Source organism: Pseudochaenichthys georgianus, chromosome 2 (assembly GCF_902827115.2).
Source record: "Pseudochaenichthys georgianus chromosome 2, fPseGeo1.2, whole genome shotgun sequence".
Classification (NCBI taxonomy): domain Eukaryota; kingdom Metazoa; phylum Chordata; class Actinopteri; order Perciformes; family Channichthyidae; genus Pseudochaenichthys; species Pseudochaenichthys georgianus.
In genome coordinates this window covers 9,949,964-9,971,554 of record NC_047504.1, presented here as the reverse complement: position 1 = coordinate 9,971,554, position 21,591 = coordinate 9,949,964, and the positions used below count along the sequence as shown (strand labels likewise).

Here is a 21,591-nt window from a genome sequence, read left to right as displayed (position 1 = left end):
TGTATGAATGTTTTCTGCCACATTTGGACTCCAACTCAGATATCATTAATTATTGTAGTTCATTTCATAATTAAATCCATTATGTTGGCAATTCCACATGTTCTGTTTTTTGTCGAGCCTGACGGTGAATCTCTAATCCTTGCTACGTTTGTGTGCAGCATGGGGAGAGTGAAGTGAGGACGCACCACCTGGAGTACATGGAGGGAGGGATCCTGGACATGGACGACCTGCTGAGTGATCTGGTGGAGGACAGAGACAAGGTGAGGAGGACTCCGTGTGCTAGCAGGAAGCACTATACTTGTATTATGAATATTGTGGAACAGGAGAGATATCCCCGCCTCGAAATGCTTTTTACACACTCACCAAAACACATTTGTTTAGTACAGATCCTCTTAAAAATCAAACCATAATATTGTACTATATTTTTTAATCATAATGAATATTGTGAGTCTTATTGCAATCTCAGTCAATTCTAAATGGGGTTGCCACAATGTTAGCATCATTGTGTCAAAACACTGCAAAGTTAACTTTTGTATCCGGTTCATCGACAGCACTCTCTCCGACGTGTTGACACCTGACAGACAGCAGCGTCTCATGGCTGGACAGCTTAGCATAACAACGTGCGCTGCGATGCGGATGGCAAGCTGTTTCTTGATTGTTCTTACCTGCTACGAGGCACGCTAAATTACAGCACAGAATCTGTCATTCTTAGCCCGAGTCTGCTCGCCGATTTATATTGACTCCGCTTGCAAAGTCTCCAGCCTGGCAGCATGACAGGATGTCCAATAAACACGTTTGTAGCAAATCCAAGCCTTGTTGAGCTTGTCACTGGCTGTGTGGACTCCGCTAAACACCCAATGGAACAAAGTAGCTTTTGGTAACTGACAAAAAAAGAGATTGGGTTTGATTGCAGCTTTCTTTGTGCATGCCTGGTAAGAAAATGAACTTGTTTTTTCTCCACTGCTTCCCTCTGGTTCTTCAGAAAGCAAGAGTGCGAGTGGTGACGGCGCCGTGTGATTTAGCTGTCATGTTCATTTTTACCGAGATACTTGAAAGAATTTCAGATTGAAATCAAGAGAAGGGGGAAGTTCTGCGAAAAAGCACTGATGTTTCTTTACCAAACTAGGATGGGAGTTGAAGTTCATTACACACACACACACACACACACACACACACACACACACACCATTTCTATAAAGAGCAAATTTCATTCCTGTTGCTAATTTCCCATAATGCATTCATAAGATGTGCTAATAAACTGCCCAAAATCCATATTCATAAGCCCCGGGCCCCGGCGAATGATGAACTATCAACACTTAGTCAGCAAGAAGGCCAAATGAAATGGAAATGGAATATTCAGCCGCCTCTAGCACGCAATACCAATTGGTGTTTTAAGCCGCATGAACAATAGTGTGTATGTTTATGAGTGTGCATGTAAGACTCTTTCTGAAAAAGGGGACGCGACTAAATAATAGATCTTCAACGGTGGAGAAAAAAATAGTTCTTTTGCAATCACACAGAACAGAAGCTCTATTTTCTGGGATGCTGGAAATATAATCACGAGATCTGCGTCCTGTTTGTGCATCGGAGGAGATTTTAATGACTCGTTTCTCCCCGACCCAGGCCTGCTTCCTCTCAGCAGTGAAGATGAAGTGTCGCAGATCAAATCCCGCTCCGGCATTGGATCAAATGCCCTTACTAACAAGTAACCCTGACGTCGGCTCCGTTTCTCTTGCAGCGGTGTTTTTGTTCTTCTTTAACCAAGCAGTCTCATCAGGGTCGGCTCTAGAACAAATCAAATGGGGGGGCAATCATTTACCAAGGGGGGGCACACACTGCCGTCAACAACCAACACACCAACTTCAATTTAAAAAAACATGCTGTAAAGTCTGTTGTTATATTTGTATTCTTTATTTCTGATGTATTTCACACAAAAAACTTTTAACTTATATGATTAAAAAAACTAAAAACGGCAAAGTGGGGGGGCACAGTGACTCATTTGGGGGGCCCCGCGAATGACCCCCCATGACGCCGACCCTGAGTCTCATTTACCTTTTTGTTTCTTTACTCACTCCGCTTCTTCACTCCAAACGCCCTCCCCGCCCGCTTTCATCCCACTCCTCATTTTATCCTTTTGTTTTTCCGACGCTGATGAAAAGATAGCAGACGGAATAGGACGCGCGCACGTGATCCCTGCCGATTTATCTCCGGTGTCGGGCTCTCGTAGCTGTGCCTGGCATTCTTGATTAGTCCGACCTCCCTTTGTTTGTCTACGTTTTTATTCCCCCCGCAGCACCGATTCTATCTGCAGTGTGTTTTTCCCCTTTTTTGTTCCGTTATTGTGGCCGACGCTGTTCCACCATCAATCATACAGGAGTGGTCCCATTGTGCGGGCCCTCCACCGCACAGCACGGGCCCTGTGTTAGCCGCGGATGCTAATGAGAGATAATGGTGAGCTATTTGTACGCCTAGTGGTTAGCTTAGCCGCGAGTTATCTGGGCCAGCCCACGACCGTTATCACACACACACGCACACGCACGCACACACGCACTTCTGTCCTCGAAACCACAGGCAGACGTGTAGCGTAGCATGTTAGCTTCCACGGAAGGGGCGCCACTGGTGGTTGATGAGGGCGGAGATGGAGGGGCGGGTTGTGATTTGATTACAGTTCTGCCCCCTGCATCTACACACACACACACACACACACACACACACACACACACACACACACACACACACACACACACACACCAACGTGCACACACACTGTGTTCATTAGCACCCCGTCTCGAGACACCGGCCACCAGCCTCCTCATGAATATTAATATAAATCTGATGAATGTGAAGAAGGCCATGGGGTGTTGGCTAAGGTGTGCACACAACACACACAACACACACAACACACACAACACACACAGTATAAAGAGAGCAGGGCACGCTTCAGTCAATTATACTCTCCTCTACTTTGACCCTTTACTCGGGGTGTGTTATAGATACATGTTAGTGTGTGTGTGTGGCCTGCAGCTCTCAGAAGGCAGTTGGAGTCATTGACCTGTCAGAAACCCCACTACTTTAACGGTGAGGAGAAGTGGGCAGACATAGCAGCTAATAGATCTCATCCCCTTTTTGTCACGCTGTTTCGGTCAAATCGCTGTAGTCTGGAGACGAGTTAACCTGCTGTATCCTCCGTCAGTACCTCTCTGTGTGTTTCCACACACCGCCATCATGGACTAGAATGTAGGGACGGGGAATAAAGGAAGAAGGAAAACACTGATGATCGTGGGGAACTTCAATTTTTGGGATATCTGTGAAAATCAGAATTCTGAGAAACAAACTGGCTCTTATCCTCTTCTGTGTCTTTGATGCAATTTAAATATTAGTTTATTGACAAAACATTGGGTTGAACGAGTCCAGCGAGATTCAGATTGCATTAGATTGAGTGCCATTTTTAAGACTTTTTAATAATATGTTCATAATGATGAGATAATAACATCAATCCCAATTATTTCATGTCCCATGCCTTTTTGTATGTAATAGTAGTGTGATGGATATGTCCTTGGTGATATTAAATATACAGGATTTTTGCACGAGTTCGACGACTTATGTAGATTTCTCAGGTATTATTTCTGCTAAAATCCCACATTTCCATCTGTTGTTTTTACCTATTCTTCTCTTGTCTCGCCCTCGCCCTCGCCCCCCCCGTCTCTTTCGCTCTCCCGCTTTTCAAAAGGAGTTATTAACAGATGTAGTGCTTTACCTTTTCACATCGGCCCATTTACCGCGACCAGAGCTGTCACTCTCTCCCATTCACAGTCCTTTGGGATCCTGCATTAGCCGCGGCCATTACTCCCAAACCTCTCCAGCGCACACAGGAGCTGTCAGGTGGGCTGTCTCATGCAAGCATGCCATTAACATCAACTTAAAACCAGCTTTCAAATGTCGAGCCCTCGCTTATATGTGCCTTATACTGCTGTGCTCTTTGGAGAGTTTTTGCACTGAAACTCCACATCGATGGTGTTTGAGAAGAAGGCCATCTCCCATCATGCTTCTCCTTTCACCCTCATGCGGCTGAAATTTGAATATTTAACACGTGTGAGAGTCCTCTCCCGTCACACCGGTCTCTTCCAGACTGGGAATTAAAGTCGGGAGCATAACATCTCCTCATAAGTGGACTGTCACTCCTCATTCCACACACACACACGCACACACACACACACACACACGCGCGCGCGCACACGCACACACACGGACCTTGTTTTCCAAAGGGGGGAAAATAACACTTAGAAAAAGTCAACCTTCCATCCCATGCAGCCAAACGAGAAATCTAATTTCATGGGAAATGTAATGGATAGAATAACTGGAATGATTTCCTCCATCTCTCTTTAATTAGCTGCTTTTTAATCACTGAGCCTACGTGAATGTCCCGTGCAGTGTCTGGCAGCTGGAACGGCTACTTTGTTATAATCATTTTTCTTTCTTATGAAATAGTTTTGATTAGTGGCGATTCGCTACGAATGTACATTTAACGCCCAGCAGCCTGCAAAACAATGTGAGCACGAGGATCGAGAAACTCTCCCTTCCGTCTGTCTTCTTGATAAACATTCAAAAAGTGCCAATAAATGAATATGATTAAAATGGTTCTTAATTACAAAAGATGTCAGGACTCAGGAATAGATATTGCTTTAAAAATAATCAGGAAAAAGCCATACTCTTGTTTACAATAATTAACGTAATATGTACAATCAGATATACGATGGAGTATTTGTATTAGTATGCGCTACGGATATCTGTATTACGGATATACGGACAACATTTACTCCAGGATGCTGACCTGGCTTTGAAAAGTCAACCCTTTTATTGCATCTCCCATCATCCATCTCTCCTGCGTGCGTACATGTCGGAGTGGAGCACGCAGAGCCGAAAAAGAGAGATGAACCCGTCTCATGGAAAGATGTTATGATATGTGCGCTCCTGACCATCTTTCACATCCTTTGAAGAGGAAATGACACCTCTTTGAATAATGACCCTATTTAGTTGATATTACTCAAACTAAGGCATGTGAAATTGGCAACACTTTTCAAACTTCTGTACGTAATGTTGTAAAGTTTTTCACTTTTTTCTTTACACAAAGTAACGCGATGCATATTGGTAGGGAACAATATATCCTAACATAACTGTAAGTCTTTCAAAAACACCAAACATGGCCTTGGGAAGTCCAGTGAAATAAATCTGCAGTAGTTTTTATCCCCAGCAGCTCCAGAGACTCGCCGTCGTGGCTTTGCCTGCAGTCATTTATTACATGTCAGATGTCAGACCCTCTGACAGGCGGCAATAAGGCATTACTTACAACGTGTGAACGCGCCGCAGAAAAAGTTGACTGAATGGCTGGTGATTGCGAGGCGCCGACGTGCTGATTAGCCTTTGGTGACATCTCGCTCCCTCACCTCCGTTCCCCGCGCTCACCGCCGCGGCGAGGACCGTTTGATTGGCACCTGAATGTTCTCATAACCGTGAATGGCCGGTGATGAGCGGGAGCACGGGGTTCAAGTGCGCTGATTTAGAAAATGTCACGGCAAGTTTATTTCAATCGCTCGTTTCATGCACAATGGCTATTCAAATGCATATCGGAGAAGGGGAAGAAACCGTTAAATGTGAATTAAAAGAAGAGAAAGCTATATTGAGAGGGGATTTTATAAGATGGGAAAGTTGAGTGACTAAGTCAGTGCATGAAATACAAGTTTTCACCTGTATTTAGAGATGGTTTAAGTTGCTGATATCCTCCATAGTGCGCAATAAGAACTGTAAGCACTTGCACTTAGCAGACAAATAGATGTATTTTGGTTTAAAAGCCATTTACCAATTTCTTTCAGATATCCAAATATCCCGCCCTGGTCATACTCCATACCCTCTTCACGTTCCTATCATGACCCGCACGTCTTCACCTGTGTCTCTGTCTGACATGAATTATAATCTTACATTCTGAACATGCCAGCAGTACAGAATAAATCAGCTGTAGTTCACCTGGAACAAGTCATTATGTTCCTTCTGTTGTCTGCTTAATTGATTTTATTCCTGCCTCTTATTTTTAAAAGAACATTTATTTCTTAAGCTTGCCACCCCTGCTGAAAGCCTCGGGGCGGCAGACATGCGGAGCAACGTGCATTTGATTGTCTGAAACTAAACTGCATAATGGAAAATTGTTTTTTCCCCCGTCTTCTCATTACGGGAAATCATATTTCTAAATATTGTTTGCAAGACCTATGTCTCATATTGACAAATAATGTATATTAAGTGTTCCAGTCCCATGGGTCTGTTTTGCTGAAGGTTGTGAGAACAGAAAGTCTTTGACACGATGACTTGTTGATGACTTTAACATGAAGTTTGTTGCGTATATTGCTCATAAATAGTATAACCTTCTTAAAAACGAGATTCCAGCGCGATTGAATTAAATGGAAGTAAAAGGAGTTCCCGTTGCTTCGTCCTCACCTTGTGTTTTATATATTCTGTTGAATGTCAGTGATGCATTAACATGTTCTCCAGTATATTGAATAAAGTTAGATTATCTCGCCGGCATCAGATCAGATGCGACCGCAGCGGCTCGCCCGGCGGGATTCGGTCACTTGAGCTGATTTCATCAAATCTCAACAGCCTCGACCTTGATTTAACCCCCCCCCCCCCCCCATCTGACAGCCCTTCATCTGATTATATTCAATTAACAACACCGTGCCTCACATCGAACACCGTTTGATTGTAATTACGACTCATGGTAAGGAGGCTTAAGGAGAAGGAATCCTCGCCGTCTGCTTTTCATTAAAGTTTCTCACAAAGCTGCACTTTGGAATTTAAATTCCTCTTAGATGATCCATTGCCATACCTTTCGACTTTGAATGATGGCGCCTCTCCAAAGTCATTTGTCAGTTCGCTGAAGCAAAAGCGGGGGATTCTGCTGGGGATAAGGCTGTTTTCTTAGCGAAGGCGTGTGACTTCCAGGAGGTCATCGCCGCCTCAGATCTCGTCCTTTGGTGTTGATCACAGACTCCACGCTGCCCATCACCATCACACCCCCCATTAGCTCCTAATGGAGTGAGACGGTCGGACTGTAACCTGACCTGTCTGTGGTCTGCCACGAGGAACATGTGTGTGTGTGTGTCCTGAGGCCAGAGGTGCACCTTTCCTAATAACTTGTGCAAATAATGAGAGCGGCAGGAGAAGATGACGCATGGGGAGAGGCGACCTGTGTCATAGTCCCTGTTTCAAATTAGATGGCGGTCCCTTTGCGCCAACACATTTCACACGAACGAGCTTGGGGAGGAACAAAATACAATTCCTAATGTTATTAGTTATTGTAATGGAATGCATTTTTAAAAACACATCATTTTCAGGTTTATACATGTATTTGTATTTTCTGCCTTTACTGTGACATGCTTTAATGTTCCAAAAGATTAGGGAAGGAAAGGGAAAAGCAGGGTTCTCAAAGCCCCACCTGTTCCTCCTCGCTCCAATAAAATGGTAGGTCAAGCTTAAAATTGTCAAATGTATCGTTCTATAACGGGGGTCTCCAACCTTTTTTAGGATGAGAGCTACTTTCAAAAAATAAAACAAGTCGTGAGCTACTTTTACTTTTTTTGTTTTTTTTGTGTATATATTTAGCACATTTTAACTTTATGATATGCTGACCTTTAACCTTGTGTGCTGTTTGGGTCTGTGGAACCCGTTTGCAGTGTTTACTAAAAGAAAATGTATGCAATTTAATTATTTGAACCTGCATTATTTGGGGGTGGACCTCACCTCCTCTAGGGGGTCCGGGGGCATGCTCCCCCGGGAAGACTTTCTTTTTAATGTTGAAGTGAAATGCATCAATCTGGTGCACTTTGAGCACAACATGAATTTATGGATACAGCTCTCAACACTCAGATGAAAGGGAGATGTATACTTTTCAATAATCCTAATATCTTTAGAATATGATCACAACAAATCATTTAAACTTGTTTATTCTTATCTTATGTTACCTAGTTAGCATTCTTTCTTTTTATTTAGGCATATTTTACTAATCCCTCCCCTTTTAAACTGTTTTTTGTTTACAACTAGGCTATATTAAATATATATAATATATCTCTCTCTCTCTGTCTGGCTCGCTCACAGAGGCTGTGTGCTCCTCCGTGGCGATGATGGCTTGCATCAAAAAATACTAAACATAGCCCTATTTGTAAAGTGGGGGGACACGAACGGGATTTCGAAAAGTGTCACGGTTAAACTCCTTATGAAGTGGTGAGGTGCCGCTCCACATTGCTTTTCTTCCCGTGTGTGTGTGTGTGTGTGTGTGTGTGTGTGTGTGTGTGGGCTCGGATTGGCCATCGGGAGATTCGGGTCTTTTCCTGGTGGGCCCGCTGTGAAAGTCCACCGCCGTTGCGAGTCTCCAGCTGTAACAGTCCACTACCGCCCGCGAGGACCCAGGTTCGATTCCGGCCTGAGGTCCAAAAAATGTATTTTAAAAAAATAAAATAAATCTCCCGTTCATCGCGACCCACCTATCACATCTCTGCGCCCCACCACTTTGAGAAACAGACATGAAATGTGAAATATAAACGGTCTGCAGCATTACGATGTGTTTGTTGTCAGTATTAGCTTTAGCCAGCGCAGTGTGCAGAGAAGCTAATGTGAGCAAATCCACTCTCTGACCTGAGCGTTCTCCCACCATCTGCCTCCCTATAGGACATCGCCCCCAGTGCATTTACAAGTGTGTGTTTTGTGTGAACGTGTGGTGTGTTGTCCCCCTGCTCGCAGAGTCCCCGCTCACTCCAACTGCTAATAACTCAAATCAGCAGAAAGTCACACTCCGGGGGGTGTGTGTGTGTGTGTGTGTGTGTGTGTGTGTGTGTGTGTGGGAGTGTGTGTGTGTGTACAATTTCCCTGCAACTCGTGGATAAATGCGTATAACACTAAATCCAACTAATATAGGTTAAGTATTTAATGATTTTGGGTGCAATTACACAGCTGAAACCGCATCTGCGTCCACTGTGGTGCACACACACTTCCGTGCACTCACTATTGTTGTTATTCGGCCGCTGCCTCATCACAGAACTGATTGGACTAATGAATGGAGCTCGGTGGACGATAATGTGTCTGAATAGGCCACTTGAATGATTAGCCGTCTGACAGGGAGGGACGTACGGAAAGGAGGAGTGGCAGTTTTATTAGCGTTCACATCACAGATGAGGATCCTGTTGGAAGCAATTAAAGTCAGTCAGATTTGAGTCTTGCTGATGAATATATTTCAACCTGGAAAGTCCGGATTAAACGCACCGCTAGAAAGTTGTAAAAAATGTTCCTTTTACATAATTGTTTTTGTCAGTTATGCCGTCTATTTAGCATCGAGTGTTAATTAGAAGAGTCTCCATCATTATTCTGTCAGTACTCACACCTCTCACACGTCTGTTTCCTGTGTGACGTTTCTCAAACGCCCCGTAGCTCACCTTTCTGTAATCTGACGGATGGTGCTGTCAGCTGGTGTTTTGTTCTTGTTCGGCTTGCAGACATGTATCGCAGCACAAATCCCACGTCTCCACTCCGGGCTCTGATGTCGAGTCAATAACTATCTAATAAGGCGTGTTGCAAGGAACACATATGTTGATGGGTGCAGGAAAAATCAGCTTTTCTTCCTCCTCCAAAACACCTTTAGGCTGTGAGTGATGTCAGCTCTCCATGGCAACGGCGGGTACTGAATGACAGTAATGTATATATCAGCAAGCTGGGTGGAAAGCGGGGTTACCTCTGAAGAAGCTGGCAGGAAAACACTTTTAGGTCCCCACAGAAAGCTGGTAAATAAATGAGTGAATAATTAGAATGGAAAACATAGTTTTTCTTTTCCACTTTTCCAATTCTTGTCCACAGCCAAAAGCAGGGCGACAGGCGGCAAGAAAGAGGTGACGTACGATATGAAAGTCTAATGTGGAGGGAGGGCAGATGGAGACTAGAGGAGGAGGAGAGAGCCACAGGTGAGGGGGCACAAGCCTCGCAGCTCTGAGTTAATCACTTCTCCTATTTCTCTGTTAGATCCCGGAAGGGAGGAAAGGATGGAGGAGGGAGGAGGGAGGAGGGGAGGGGAGGTTGGAGGGAGCAGCTGGCCTGGCGGCGGCCACAGGGAAAAGAAAGCTGATTATTTGGCTCCGGCTCTGACTTGTGGGGGGAATAGAGCGGGAACATGTGTGCGATTCCGCCCCGTGTTTGTGTGTATATGGGAATGTTTATGCACACTTATGAGCGAGGGGAGGTTATGACTTTCCGCGAGCCGGGGGAGTTCCCGCGCATGTGTCATGTCCACAGATGCAGAGCGGGGACCAGTGTAACCACCGCTGATGTGTTTGCGCCGCGGGAATGATGAACGAGCCGGGTTGATATTTGCGTTGCGGGCCTGAGAAATACGAAGCCTGGAGCGCCCCTGTCACACATATCCCTCACTCCCTGATCTCCCCCTCTTTCTCTCGCTCTCGGCCTCTCGGGCATGTGTGATTTATGAAGAGTTTACCCTCTCCCTTTATGAGTGTGCATAAATAATAATGTGGCCTTTCACCGCGCAGAGCCGGCACCGCAATACCTCAGCTGGTGTGTGTGTGTGTGTGTGTGTGTGTGTGTGTGTGTGTGTGTGTGTGTGTGTGTGTGTGTGTGTGTGTGTGTGTGTGTGTGTGTGTGTGTGTGTGTGTGTGTGTGTGTGTGTGTGTGTGTGTGTGTGTGTGTGTGTGTGTGTGTGGAGAGAGCAAGAGGGGAATATAACTCAAAGAACCTCTTTACCTTGTTGGCAGTGCGCCTCAACAATTTGTCTGTGAGGTCTGCAGAATAGTTTCTGTACCTTTTACTTGTGTTTTATCTTTGTGTGTGTGGTCCTCTGTGGGTTCTGTAGACTAAGGTTGTTTTTTCCTCACAATATAAATCTCTTTTCATTGGAAAACTGTGATTTCCTCCCATACATTCAGTGTGAATTCAAACAGAACTTCAAACAATAATTTTTCACAGACGTGGGAAACAATCCTTGAGGTTGAAAAAACCCAAAGCCAATACTTCAAGAATATTTGATGCTCTGAAAATCTGAATTTTGTATCCTTTTTTTATGCAATTGCTGAATCACCTGTTGGATGCTACACTGACTTTATTAAAGAGGCCTGCATATTTAAATAGGTTGGATTTGCAGTTTTTTTTCAAATATTTGGTAGATTAAAGGTAGGTAATTTTGGAGAAACCAGCTCGAGTGCGCTAGAATTTGAAAATACACAGCCGGAAGAAATCTGCCACTTCCTCACAGAGCCCCTCCCCCAGCACACACGAACGTGACCAATGAGGGCACGAGATAAGTGTGTGCCCAGATGGGAGGCTGACAGGCAGGTAGGCCATCCAGTTACTTTAGCCGGCTCAGATGATTGGTCGTGCTTTTTACAGATGACATTTCTTTATGGATGTTTTGTCAAAGCACTTCAGATATTCATTGCTATCGGGATGTTCAGAGCATTCCATGGAATATAACAAAAAGTGTATCTCGAGCCGGTTTCTCAAACTTACCCCACCTTTGAGTGGAAAGCTCTTTTTGATAAAAATATTTTGCCACATTTCATGCTTCCTTTTTGCCGTCAGAGTAACTGAAAAAAACGACTGCATATTATGCAAACACAAAACGTTGGATGTCTTTCAGCAGTGCACATTTCACTTTCCATATTTGAGTCTGTGTGCTGCCGCAAATGCAAAAAATGTGGCCTTTCAAAAGTATCTTTCTCACACAAACTAAATGTATAATGGGAGAATAATCCGGACATACAAGGACACAACTAACAGTTAGCAGCACCCATGGGATATGTGTTCTTGTTCACATCATAAAACGATATTTCTGTATGTATCATGTTTTCCTCCTCGATATAGGACTGCGTTTTTATATTTCTGCCCATGTTTCTCCGACTGTGCTATTTTTAATGTGTGAAAGCAGTGTTCGATCTGGGTCATCATTTGCTTACACCGCTGCAGCAACAGACCGAGGAATTTTCTTTGGTGTGTTTGGATCCGAGTGTCAGGAGCATCAAAGGGACGTTATGTTCAATGCGGAAGCACTAGCTGCTATTTGGAAGTACTGGCATGTCTTCAAACAGAAAGAAGGAAACATTTAGAGGTTCAAGTCGTGATGTCTCCGTATATGATTCATTATTCTGAAGGAGTCCCTTACCACAGGCCTGACAAGTTGGATCTGTGTGTGTGCTTCAGTTCTGTAGTGGGAGACGGTGTATCTGTGTAGGCCCAGAGCCAGGTGTGTGTGTTCCTGAGAGGTAATACCCCACATCTGGTAGTGTGTTCAGACTGGAATAGAAGCAGGATTAGCCCCGCTCTCACCGGTAATACAACCACTTTTCTACTTGTTTAAATAACCCTAGCCAAGCATTCCTCTGATGGCCCCAATACGGTGCCCCGGAAACACCCATGTGTGTGTACTCTGAGTTCTCGAACATGGATTAGTTTTTGCTACATGCTTGAGTCCACGTAAGTACATCTGTCGGCCGCAGAGTTGTTTGTGCTATACTGAGTAGCTTCATTATCAAAGGAGACTTCAAACCATAGATTTGATACATGTTGTACTGTTTAGTGTCTTCTACTCAAAAAAGGACCGTCATTTAAAAAATAAACATTATGCCGTATTGAAAAAGACGTTAGCGTTGCGATTGAGACCGAAAACCTATTACCGTACCTTTCGGACTATAAAGCGCACCTGCATATGAGCCGCAGCAGCAGCTAAATGGTCCGTCTGTCTTGCTCTCGTTCTGTCTCTCGGTTCCACTTTCACTTTGGCGCGCTACCTGTCTCACTCTTTTCCGGCCTCCAGCTTTTCCCGCTGGAGCCCGCCCTTAGAGGTGGCGGGCGCGGACCGGTCATAGAGCCCATAGCGTTAAAGGTGGTTAATTTCACCTGTGAAATCCATAGATCTAGGAGGTTCCCTAGTGGCCGTTAGCTGTACAAAAACAATGGGGAAAAAAGTCGCGGTTTATAGTCCGAAAAGTACGGTAATAAAATGTGAACTATTTTTGCACCTCGCTGAACAAAAGAGAAAAGGCAAGTTTAGGTAACTTCAATGAACACATTAACTTTGTTTTATAAACCCAGAGGTTTAGAGGCATACCTCTTTGCCATGCCTCCAGCTGCAGCTTCAATACCTCAAATTACTGTACAATGAACTGCGAGTGAATCTAAAAGGGGAAATATGCGCCTTGTTTCAAATTGATTGCCATTTCTCACATAATCCGTGGATATCAAGAGCCAACATTCACAGTTCACCCCCCTTGTACCTGTGCACTGTCAATATTCATCACGCTTTACAAGCATGGAGAAACCCATTCTCCACACATCTTATCTGCTCTTTGTTGAATTGGATATCTTCTGTCTGGAAACACTCGACTCTGCCGTCTCTTCACACCTCAGCCGCTTGGAATTCAGAGAAAGAAAAACAACACCAGATGCACAAAGCTCAGGACGCGGAGGAAGTATTTGTTTTTGTGCACAGCTCCATCAGCTGAATGCAAACTGCAGTTTAAATCTTTGTGGGTATGGTGCGTTCAGAAACGTACACACACATTTCACTTCCTGTCGTGAAGTCAGGACACTCAGAGTGGGAGGTTTATTCTCTCTTATTCAGATTTTAAGCGCTTGAAAAAGCAGGTGTCAGAGATAGTCTTTGTAGACCTGTACCTTCATAAAGAAAGGGTGAGTCAGAAGCTGTGTGTGTGTACTGTATATATGAGGTCTTGTGTGTGTCTGTGTGTGTGTGAGAGATGATTGGGTTACCAGACTTCTGTCAGGATTCTGCGTGCTGCTTCTGAATTATGCATCTCTCGTTCAAAGAAAGAATGAAGAATAACGTGAGAGGGAGAAAACGGAGCGGGGGGGGGCAGTCGTAAGATAAATGACAACAGGCGAAAAGCAGAGCATCTCAATCGACTGCTCACACACACACACACACACACACACACACACACACACACACACACACACACACACACACACACACACACACACACACACACACACACACACACACACACACACACAGCCGTTCTAGACAGCGTTGAGAGAGAAGAAGAAAAATGGGTTGATTAGTAACAGCGGCTGAAATGAGGAAGTGTGTGTTTGTGAGTTTTGTGTGTGTGTGTGTGTGTGTTGCTGATGCTTATGTAAAGACTTGAGTCCTGAGTGTTCCCAGCATGCAGTTGTGTTAGACTAAAGCAAGGTGGCACTGTTCATCCTCTTACTGTGTAAAGTATGAGATTGTTTCCACTTACTGTCAAATCCATTTGTGTTTTTTCTGTGGTGTGTATTTTTAGATGATGGCATATACAGTGCGTGAACATCCCTGATTGGATAAATATATGTGTGTGTGTGTGTCCATGCTGAACGTACTACTTTCTCCCGAGTGTATCCCATGCAGGACATGCTTCATTTGGCTAATTAATTCTTAGCAAGTACATCAATTATTAAAGACACTCAGCTGTTCCATCTGTGAGTTGCAACATGTAAACACCATCTATTGTTTACAGCAGCGCGGATAATTTCATTTCCTGCTTATTGGACATCCAAGAACTATGATGCATGAAGCTCTGCGTCTGATTGGCTCTCACAGCCTGCGCGAGAGCCATCTCAGTAATAGTGTTCATAATAATGTGTGCATTGACCACAGTCTAGAAATACGTTTTTCCTCTCATAAAGAAGAGGTCAAAGGTCAGGCTTGGTTACATCTCAGGGGTATGGAAACCCACACCATGAGGTCATTTCTCAACTGCCTGCTGTGTCGGGACGTCACAATACCAGAACATTTACTTATCAGTGATAATATCTATACTATTTTTTATGTTTTCATTCACAACCGTCACAAGACTAGACAATACCAAAACCTACACTTGGACAAAGCATGGTAAAACCCACAAGTTAAAAACAACAACATGATATATATTAATTAATACATTTGGATAACAATGTAAAAAACAACTGTATTAATGTGTAATTGTAAAAAACTAAATCTTAACATTAATTTGAACACATTATGATAAAGTAATTTCCATTCACCCAATACTAATTTTTTGTGAATAAAACTTGGACACTCATCTGTTAGCTCTTTATTAGCCATGTATGGTTGGGCTAGCTAACAGCTAACTAGCTCTCATACCTATTCAACACTGCTTTGTTGCATCATAAGGGCACACATGGCCAGTTGATACAGTTTCTCTAAGGCAGCGAGGAGATTATGATCAAGTCACAGATTTTACATCATGAAACACTTTGATACCGTTGAAACGCATCTGTTAGAAGTACCTGCTGTGGGTTCATTTTGCTGTGTGACGGTGTTTCGCCTCGGTTAACAACCTGTTTATCCCGGGCGTTACTCATGCTAACATTACTACAGTGAGAAAATCCATTCCATCAAAAAGCTTTTTCCACATTTACCCACTTCTCCGATCTTCCTCGAGGGAGACAGGTTGCTCAGTTGTCTTGGAGTTGTTAGGGAAAGGCCCCCTTAAGAATTAATTCAACATCTGGAAACATATTACAGTATCAACCAGGGACTACTTTATCTTGAACATAATACTGTTGAACGTGTCCCTTCGGTGTTTTGAAGGCACATCTGTAGCATTCATCAGGCAGAGTGGAGCCCTTATTTTATATCCTGCATTATTTACATCCAACTATTACGGAAAATTCATTTAAATATACTCAAAGTCTGCCACGGTAGAAAAGTACACAAATACATTCTCATTGTAAAACCACTTGATTCGTTGTGAATAGGAGCTTCAGTTAATAAATAAACCAACATAATAACTTGTTCTAGTATTACGGGATATGTGTGTACGCTTGCCTTTCTCTGAAATCGAGTAAAATAAACTGCGTCTGTCCCCCTCAGGCCACATTTATTCCAACATTTTATAACCCTGCGCCCTAGGCGGTGTGTGTGCGCGAATCCACACAGACGCAGTGTTTATCTCGCTCTTTGCTTCACGCGTGTTATTGTATACGGCTTTCATGTGTGTCATGATAATCGCTTGGCTCCACACACACAGTCTTCCCCAGCTAGTCTGGTCACGTTGGATACACACGCTGCATTGCGATTTACAGACGATCATAACATGACAATACGAAGGCTCCAGCCATTTGTATTGGGCTCAGGTATCGGTGTGTGTGTGTCGTATGTAAATGAGACAAAGAGGTCATATTATTCAGCAGGTTGACATGCAGGCTCCCCAGGTCCATATCAATATCCCCCCGCAGACGTAGCAGGAACAATAAGGCGATTTGTTTCCTAGAATACTAAACGCGGCCACGAGGGATGAGGGAAAAAGGTGTGTTCAGTAAACACACCAGGACGCGGTTGTTTTCTTCACCCGGGGCGCGGGGTCCTCCAAGAGAGCATGTTGGAGCTGTGTGTGAGGACTGCATCTTAAACCACCGTGTGCCTTTTCGAAGGGAAAGCTTCTCCCAGGTTTCCTCTCATGCTGATAGCTAATCCGTAGTGAGAGAATGGAATCAGTTCTTCAGTCGTACATGCGCCGAGATATTGTGAAACAACAGGGGGCACATCTTGTAATATTAAAGGAACGGCTCACTCAATTTTTATTTTAAACAAAGCATTTTATTCTCTTAACCCTAAATTATACACGGATTATAATACAGGCCTAACCGGCTCAGGGGCCCAAAGCATCTGGAAGCCCCCTTCCTAAAGACCAACAATCATTACAAAGAGACGCACAATGAAGTGTCGGTGTGTCTCGCTCTTACGTAACGGGGCTTGTCTGTGCCCAGGGGCCATTGTCTCGTCATCCACCCCTGCCCCGACTGATTTCTAGCCGTGCACATATATTTTGTGTTAGATTGGTGAACTATAGAGAGGCGAAGTCCCGCCCATCTACTTCCGCCCCATGGGACCTTATTTCGGAAAATGTGTATTGAAGTCAATGGAGAGAGAAAAGCTATCTTTCGGTCCCGTTTGAATTGTGCCACGAATTACACACATGATGTTTGTCAATCTTAATAAATCGTTTCCACGTCAAAAAAATCACAGTTTGTTGTAAAACGGTTGAAATATAAGACTGTGAAAAATACTCAACAAGAAAGACTACAAGTCCCAGAGTCCCGGTCCCGCATGCTGGCTCTCAGGAACCGACTAGCTCCCCTTGTGTGTGCACAGCTCTCAACGCGCCCAGACTTGGAGTGATTTTCACCTCGTTTAATACTTTCCGCCTCGTTCTGAAAGAAAGAAGTGGAATGTTCCAACGTGACGGCCATCTTGGTGTGTGGTGCGAGACGGGAGATGTAGTTCATTGAGCGGTTTCACACAAAGAAAAGTGTTACTTCACAGTTTTATTTGTTTGACTTGCAAAATTATCTTTTAAGATTGACAAACATCACGTGTGGAATTCGTGGCACAATTCAAACGGGATCGAAAGATAACTTTTCTCTCTCCATTGACTTCAATACATAATTTTTCCGAAACAAGGTCCCATGGAGCCCCCCGGAAAGGGAGGGGCTTCGCCTCTCTTATGCATTCACCATTGAACCATTTCTCGTTCGTCTCTTGACTTGTGATTTGGATTCATTGTTCACGAAGTGTGTGTGTGCTGAAGCAGTGATGATTTGCCGTCAGCGTTTTAACACACGCTGTCTCTCACCTCTGTTCGACCCTCGACCAATCAGCTGTCAGATATTTGAGCACGCTTTTAGTCCATTTAACAGTTAGCATTTAAATAATTATTTAACAGTTTTTTTATTTGTTAGATCTTTGACTAGGAAGATTTGTGTGTGTCTTCATCCCGACTGTTGAAGCGGTGCGAGATTCATCCTGTTGATACTTCGTGTTTGATTGAGTGATGAGTGGAAGCAGCCAGGCGGCCTCCATTTGCATCACTCCCCGCCTGTGTCAGCCATAAAAAAATAAACTCCCTGAAAGCAAATCATCACCCCTCCACACATTAAAAGAAGTTGTTGTTGTTCAGAACGAATACATCGTAAAAGTTTTTGTTTTTTTAATGTTCCCGTCCGTGCTCGTAGCGTGCGCGCAAATCGCATTACGCCCCGAGACTTCTTCTTCTTTGATTGATGCTGTCAGCGAGTTCGGAGAAAGAGACGGAGGCTCGGGAAGGAGATAAGGAGAGAAAGAGGAAAGCAGATAAAGAAGAGAGAACGAGCTCAAGAAGCATCCATCAAGCGGCCAATCAGATTGTTTCTCTCTCTTCTCCGCCAGCGCCTCGACTCCACATCCTTTTAATGCTCACCCAAATGCAGAAAGAGAATCTCCGTCGCGTGGCGTCGAGCAGATGAGGATATTGAATCACAGGCGGGTGAGAGGCGGCGTCTCAGCGTGATGGATGATACATTCGTCGTCTCCTCTTTGCTTATTGTTTACACACTTTTTAAACACTCACACGCACGGCCTCTGCGCTCCTCTCGTTGTTAATCGACGTCCTCCACTCGTCTATTGTTTTACTTCCATCCCTCGTTCCATCGCCGTTATTGCTTTTCATTAAGTGGTCATTTCCTTCCTTTTAATGAGAGCGTCATGCCGCCACGCGCCCATCTATCAAGCCGCGATGGCACGGCCCTGAAGTCAACACACACACACACACACACACACACACACACACACACACACACACACACACACACACACACTCCCCTTCGCCCTATCTGCCATCATGTCCCTGTCTCAATTAGGATTGTTTGTCGTCCCCCTGCCCTCCGTCCCGTGTTCACTCGGCGCCCCCCGTCTCATTGTGGCAGCCGTGTCATTGTGTTTGACAGCTTCTCATTCTCGTGTCGGATCTCATTTCACTGCTAATTTCGTACGCCTCGCCTCGTGCGATAACTCCTCTTGAGCCGGTCAGATTTTTTGAATATTAAACGAGGAAAGTTATTGTGGCAACTGATTATAAGAGGTTCTGATGAGCTGTGAATCCAGCACACGCACATCCTCACACTTGGCAGGATGGAGCCGGTTGCTACCCCGCCGTTGGCAAGATGAATCACGTAAAAGCCTCTCTGTGATGGTGGCACAGTGGAGACGCTATATAACCTGGCTGCGTGTTGCTAGCTTGTTCTCCTGCCAGAGTTCCCATTGTTTGATTGTCGAGGAAAAGCTTGCACATTATGTTGAGAAACCTTTCATATTTAGGCCGCTGTCTGACTCTGTCTCTCATCCAGCTTTTAGCGGTGTTCGAAGTCCAGCGCGGGAGGACGGAAAGCCCCAGAGAGACCCTGTCCAACGGATACTCCAGCGCCGCCCCCAGCCCTGAACCCCTGTTCTACTTTCCCCACCTTGAGTACCAGGAGCCAATGAGAGCGGAGATAGAAGTCAACGAGGCCAGCCTCAAAGCCAGTAAGTCATTTCCACACCGAGGTTTCAAATTCACCTCCTGAAAAGACATAGTTTCTAAATGTAACAGAAGTTTCTGCACAACACAATCAACACATTTCTTAGTGCATGTGAGAAAGTGCATCGTGGGGAGACGGAGGGAGGTGTGTGTAGGCGTGTGACTGTGAGAGAAATGTTAGAAATACATTTATGGAACAGCTGTGAGCTGAACCCGCTGAGTAAAAAAGAGTTTTTTTGTTACTGTAACTTGATTGCGTGTGAAAACAGATGCAGTGTTGACGCAGCGTTCTCTCCCGCCGTCCGCACTCTCCTAAAGCAGGGAGACATGTCACAGGAGAGTCTTTAAAGGTACATTCTGCGCTTTTATCTTCCCACACTGACGACAACGTCTCTCCGTGCGCATTAAGCTGATGGATACGCTCCGATTCTGCTCCTCACAGGGCACGTTGCTCAAAAACAACTATTCTCCGCCTCCTGTTGTGCAAATATTCAGTGAGTGGATGAAGGTCGCTCTCATAAAGCAGATACTAAAACACAAGTGAGAATGCCACTAGCGCACTGCACACGACTATATAAAAATACAGCTTCAAACGAACAAGGAATGGCAGTTATACTTGGTTATTGGGTCATGGTGCGTCTCCAGTGGGAAACATCATCACGCGGCTGGAGCCCGAGGGAGCCTCTGGGGGGAGGCTGCTCCGTCGTCTGGGCTGCATTCAGTTGTGGCTATGGATGGATATCACGGACTCCTCTCTGGACATATCATTATTTACCATTTCAGTGCTTGCATTGATTCTTGAATGCCAGGAGGTTGAGATGAAAGATTACATTAGCCGCGATGGGTCTGTCTAATCACTGGACCCCCTTTCATTCCCCCTCTCTCCATCTGTCGGCTATAGAATAACAGTGTGACAACACACACACACACATACACACACCTGCCCTTTGCCACCCCTCTCCCTCTGCCCGCATTTGCCCTCTGCCCCGTCATCTGCCCCCCCCTCCACTCAGTCATGTTCTGCCTACTCTACTATTCAGCTTCAACCACCTGCCATCCAGCCCTCTAGACCCTGACCCCCCCACCCGATACCTTCTCCGTCCCCGCCCCGTCTCTGCATGGCTTCCACCTCTAACTAGATTAGCACTGTAGCCTGTTAGCATGCCAGCCGAGCATGAATGGACTAATTCAGCCCCCCCCCACCCTTCTTTCAACCCGGCGGGACCTCCAACCCCCCCTCTCGGCTCTGCAGCGCTGTTGAACCCTGACTAACTTGGTTATGATTTGACCCTGTGACGCCCCGCATACAGAGCCCAGACTCATGCAATAAGACAGCCTTTTGTCATCCGGACACACACACACACACACACACACACACACACACACACACACACACACACACACACACACACGTAGGATTCGACAAAAGAATCCCAGCATACTTTTAGGAGTTAAACAGCCATCCTCTTCTGAGAAGGTCTCAGGGGAGTGTGTGTCTGTGTGTGTAACTGTGATTGTGTGAGCTGTCCCTGTTACAAGATGAGTTGTCAACTGGGTGTTACACACATTTAGTATTTATACTGTAGTACTGAAACCAACAATTATTTATGGTCTATAAAATGTCTAATAACAGTATATGTCCTTCCCAGTTTCTCACAGTGCAACGATGTTGTTTACTCATGTCTTATGCTGTCAGTCCAAAGGCAGACATATTCTGCTAATTATGGAATTAAATAGAAAAAGGAAAGGCATCTCGTTATTTAGGATTGCTGCAAAAATAATTTAGTTTATCTTGAAGTATTGTTGTTTAATATTATTGTATGACTAAAACACATTACACTTGATTGTCAGTATCAAAAATAATCCATTGGGTATATCCAGCATGTCAATGAGGGGGCAACAAAAGAATATAAAGTCCTATCAGCAAAGCATATTCCCACAGTTTCAAACTGTGTCAAATCTGTCCTTAAAAACGTCTACCGACAGCGGCATGCCTAGCGTTGCATGGAAATGACAACGAACTGCATGTTGAGCTAAGACATGTAGCGACTGTTCTATTAGCCGCTTCAAAAGGGAGGGAAAACGTTCAAAGCGTTAAACAAGAGTAGATCAAAGCAATGCAGGCTGTCATGTACAGTATGTAAACACTTGAACTGGGTTGTCATTGTCAAATTAGAGTTAACATCGCCAGCTGTGGCATCATCATATATTTGCT

The 21,591-nt window shown here is 44.6% G+C and overlaps 1 protein-coding gene across 1 annotated transcript in view; it reads left to right on the top strand.

Annotated features, from left to right (window-relative positions):
* Positions 1–21,591, top strand: part of pard3ba (par-3 family cell polarity regulator beta a) — a 168,113-nt gene that overhangs the window by 6,888 nt on the left and 139,634 nt on the right. The window contains exons 2-3 of the mRNA XM_034101017.1: positions 159–260; positions 19,207–19,381. Of these exons, the coding sequence (XP_033956908.1) occupies positions 159–260; positions 19,207–19,381 (277 nt within the window). The remainder of the gene's footprint in view (positions 1–158; positions 261–19,206; positions 19,382–21,591) is intronic.